Source organism: Idiotropiscis lumnitzeri, chromosome 3, assembly GCF_059441095.1.
Source record: "Idiotropiscis lumnitzeri isolate Australia: NSW breed Sydney's pygmy pipehorse chromosome 3, RoL_Ilum_1.0, whole genome shotgun sequence".
Taxonomy (NCBI): Eukaryota; Metazoa; Chordata; class Actinopteri; order Syngnathiformes; family Syngnathidae; genus Idiotropiscis; species Idiotropiscis lumnitzeri.
The window spans coordinates 12,259,259-12,263,129 of NC_142393.1; the positions used below are offsets into that span (position 1 = coordinate 12,259,259).

At 41.3% G+C, this 3,871-nt stretch overlaps 1 protein-coding gene across 1 annotated transcript in view; it reads left to right on the top strand.

Moving 5' to 3' along the window:
* Positions 1-2,217, top strand: part of itga5 (integrin, alpha 5 (fibronectin receptor, alpha polypeptide)) — a 43,036-nt gene extending 40,819 nt beyond the window's left edge. The window contains exons 28-30 of the mRNA XM_088289331.1: positions 7-108; positions 735-857; positions 936-2,217. Coding sequence (XP_088145457.1) covers positions 7-108; positions 735-857; positions 936-1,019 — 309 coding nt within the window. The 3' untranslated portion in view covers positions 1,020-2,217. The remainder of the gene's footprint in view (positions 1-6; positions 109-734; positions 858-935) is intronic.
* The last annotated feature ends 1,654 nt before the right edge of the window (positions 2,218-3,871 follow it).

Genomic DNA, 3,871 nt, shown 5'->3' on the forward strand with positions numbered 1-3,871 from the left:
CTGCAGAGAGCGTATAAGCAATATGTGCTGGAGTGCCTGGCCAGATACAGTGTGAAGACCATGCCCTACGCCATCCTGCCCAAACATGTTCCCAGTGGACACAAAAAGGTATTTAGGATGTTTATTTGCCACTTTTACAGGGGGCTGGTGGGTAATTTCATTTGTAAATTCAAAGAGAGATTCCAAGGAAACATGCTCAAAATTGCAATGTTTGTACAAATATATCAGTCGATGCGCGGCTTTATTTAGCTTGAGCTCTCATCTAGGAGATTAATGATTATTTCTGTATAACATTGTTAAAGTCTCAAATTAAATCGTAAATAAAAAAATAACATGCATTCTTCTAAAAAATATATGCGCGTGTTTATTTCTTAGGAACAAGTTTAATTTTTAGTGTTCTGTTTTTTGTATGATCATTTAATTTTAAGGTATTAAAAGAATCCTTTTTTTCTGATGATCAGTGAAAAATTATATGACTTGACTCGCTAGAACAAATTAATGACTTGCCCTAAAAGCCGTCATTTATTTTTCCCAACAGTCAGATAGGATTGAACCAAACCTAAATCGGTGACCACAAAATTGAGTTACGAACCAAATCGTGGATGTCGTGCCACCCCTAACAAGTATGGTAAAATGATATCAGAGTCGAGTTCTAACGTGCAATAAGTCAGTTCCAGCGCGGCCTTGGTTCACCCATTGAAGAACGAGACTAAGTGTGCTCATGTGGTCCTCAGGTGTTGACCCCAGTGGTGTGGAACAAGCCTGACATTGAGAACTCCGTCCCGCTATGGATCATCATCTTGGCCATCCTGGCAGGTTTGCTGCTTCTGGCCTTGCTCATATTCGTCCTGTACAAGGTCAGTAATACTGTGGAGACGAAAAGAACTTATTCAAGGTGTGTCATCACTCAACCGTTGACCCGTGTCGTTCCGCAGTTCGGCTTCTTCAAGAGATCCCTCCCGTACGGCACCGCCATGGAGAAAGCCCAACTCAAACCGCAGGCTGCCTCGGAGGCCTGAGCGGCCCACGCGAGGCTCCCGCTAGCAGGGCCGCAGAACCGCAGAACCAGGCCACATGATTGCAAGGGAGACACACGGCGCAGGATTGCAAAGCAGCAAAGAAACAAGACCACTGGAACTACTCGACTGGCCAGAAGACAATTCCAGGCGTACTCCCAACCAAATGAATGTTTGTGTCGATTTGTATTTGTTGCTTGGCAAAATAGATCAATTCTTAGGTAGTTTATGGAGCTGACCTGTCCAGGATGCTCCCAGAATTGTCCCCCAATGCATGCTGGGAAAAGTCTCCAGCACCCGGGACAGGTTAAGCGGGTATAGACAAGCGCCAGGGCGGACGCTTCGAGTCCGTCCGTGGCGACGATCTCTCTGCCTCAGGTTGGGGGACGGTGCTGCGTTGAGTTGTTTTTGCACTCAAAAGAAAATCTACTGATTCACTTCCAAAGATGCCAAAGACGGACTCGCGCTCCCTACGAGTTCTCACGTTGCCTGCTACTGATCACTTTGCTCGTTCGCCGGAACCTCTGAATAGCTCGAGATGGGACTGGAACTGGACGACCTTGAAGCCTTTGCTTTAAAAAGTTCCACCCGAGAACGTTTTTTTGTACTCTGAAAAGTCACGATGCCTCGAACCAGAGCCTTGGACCTGACAATCAGCAACGTTGTAGCCGAGACAGAGGGATTGTGTCGGGAACAGGCGTTGCTATTCCTGCAAGTGTGAAGGAGTCTGTTTTCAGCTTGGTGTTACTGTGACATATTCTATTTATGACCCTTTTGACTAAGAGAGAAAAAAATCTGCCCACTACCAAAAGACTGCATGACTGAAATCAATCAAGACAAGTGTTGATAATCTTTTCTTTTTTTTTTAATTTGAATTTTAGTCTTGCTCTTGGACTTTGATATGCAAATATTTTCTGACTTTTGAGTGTAGTTTTGGACATGCATTTGTGTGAATGGTATATTTATGAATGCTAGTTTTATTGGATGAACTCCTCCAGCGTTCCCATCGGTAAGTCCTGGTTAGCCCCCTTATAAAGTTGACGTTGACCTTCCACCATGATGGCAAACATGTCGCTGCCATCCAAATTTTATGAGGAAATGACAAATTGGGGTCAAATATACGTATTGCCATACAGATAGTTTTAGATATATCATGAAGTTAGTGATGGGAAAATGAAGCTTCAGATTTGATTATGAATCAGTTCTGTTCACCATTGGGTTGAAAGTACACTCACTTGCCATTTCTTAAACCCCTTTATTTGAGACAACAGTGCAATCTAGAGGAGTCAAAAAAATACAACAACTGGTTCATGAAGCAAATTTTGAAGCTTCATTTTCCATCACTACGTGATACTGTCAAAATGTTCCAAATATCATTACATCATCATCAATGTGGATTCAACATGGCACTATTGTTTTTGATGTAAAAATAACACAATACCGTTTGCTTTACCGTATTTTCCGGACTATAAGCCAAAACAATGTCTATTCTTATACTGCCTTAGTTACGCCCCTGTAGGAGCACAGCCTAATATAAACAATGTACTGGTATCTTTCTGTGTGACTCCTCTCTTAACTGGTTACAAACTGGTAAGTGTGCAAGGGTGTAGATAAGAAGATGCCGAATCAGGAGAAAGGTCGTAGCGACACCAAGGCCTAGCTCAAGTCACTTCATGTGCCAAAAATCTAACGACATAAGAACTCTCATCATTGATGTAGCTTTAAATATTGCGATCTGTCATTGATGTGGCAGTATCGTGATCCTGTCGACAGTATCAAAATATCACAATATTGTCATTGATGCTGAAGTATTGTAGCACTATTGTCATGATGGTCCAATTATCATTATCCGTTGAGAAGTACCGTGATACTAATGCCGTTTTTTGCAGTGATATTGCCATTATGATGCAATTATATTATCATCAGTCACTGACATACAACTATCGCAATGCTGTCATCAATTATTTCTTGGTATTTTGATACTATCGTTATTGATGTAGAGGTATCGCAATACTGTTGTCATGTGTGTAGAAGTATTGCGATATTGCGGATCTCAGTAGAATATTCTCATCAAAAAGGGGCCAACCAGGCACTGGGAGCTTGTTTAGATGTGCAATATTTATATTCACCCTCCCCACCCCAACACACATTTTTTCAGAGTTTCGATTGCGATAAGCCATTGTTACGTGATCAAAAGTGTTGTTTGCGATAAGCACATGTTTCATTGTTCAGGTTCATCTTTGCTGATTCCACACTTTTAATGGATTTGTCACCACTTTGTTGCATGAATGCAGAACACCAAACTCAGTGAGCTGACATGATGAATGCGCTGTATGGTTGTGTCTGTCCAAATATGACTGTTCTACTAAACACATGGTTCACCTTTGTTTGCCTCATTAAACGCCCCCCACACATTTAGTATAGCGAGGGATTGTTTATCAAATCATCTACAAAACTCTTCCTAATGTCAAGCCATTATTTATAAGAACAGGGTGTGACCTCCAGAGTCCCCTGTGGTCACATCATGTGAAGGCACTGCACCTCTTGTCTCCTTTATTTAGATTTTTTTTGGCATGTCCTTGCCTTCTTTCTTTCCCTTCCAAAAAGACGTTGTACATATTTATGACTAGGAAAGTATTTCTGAATCCAAATGGTAACTTGTGAATTTTCTCACCCCATATTGGGGATTTGTGTGTAATTTTTCTAGAGGGTTGTGTGTGTGTGTTGGGGGGTCCTTTAGGTCAATTTGTTACAAGCTCAAATTTTTACATTTCTACATTGTATGATTTTTATTTGAAATAAACTGATTCCCTCTTTTTAATAATTCGCCTGTGGTTTAATCAAATACAAATCGA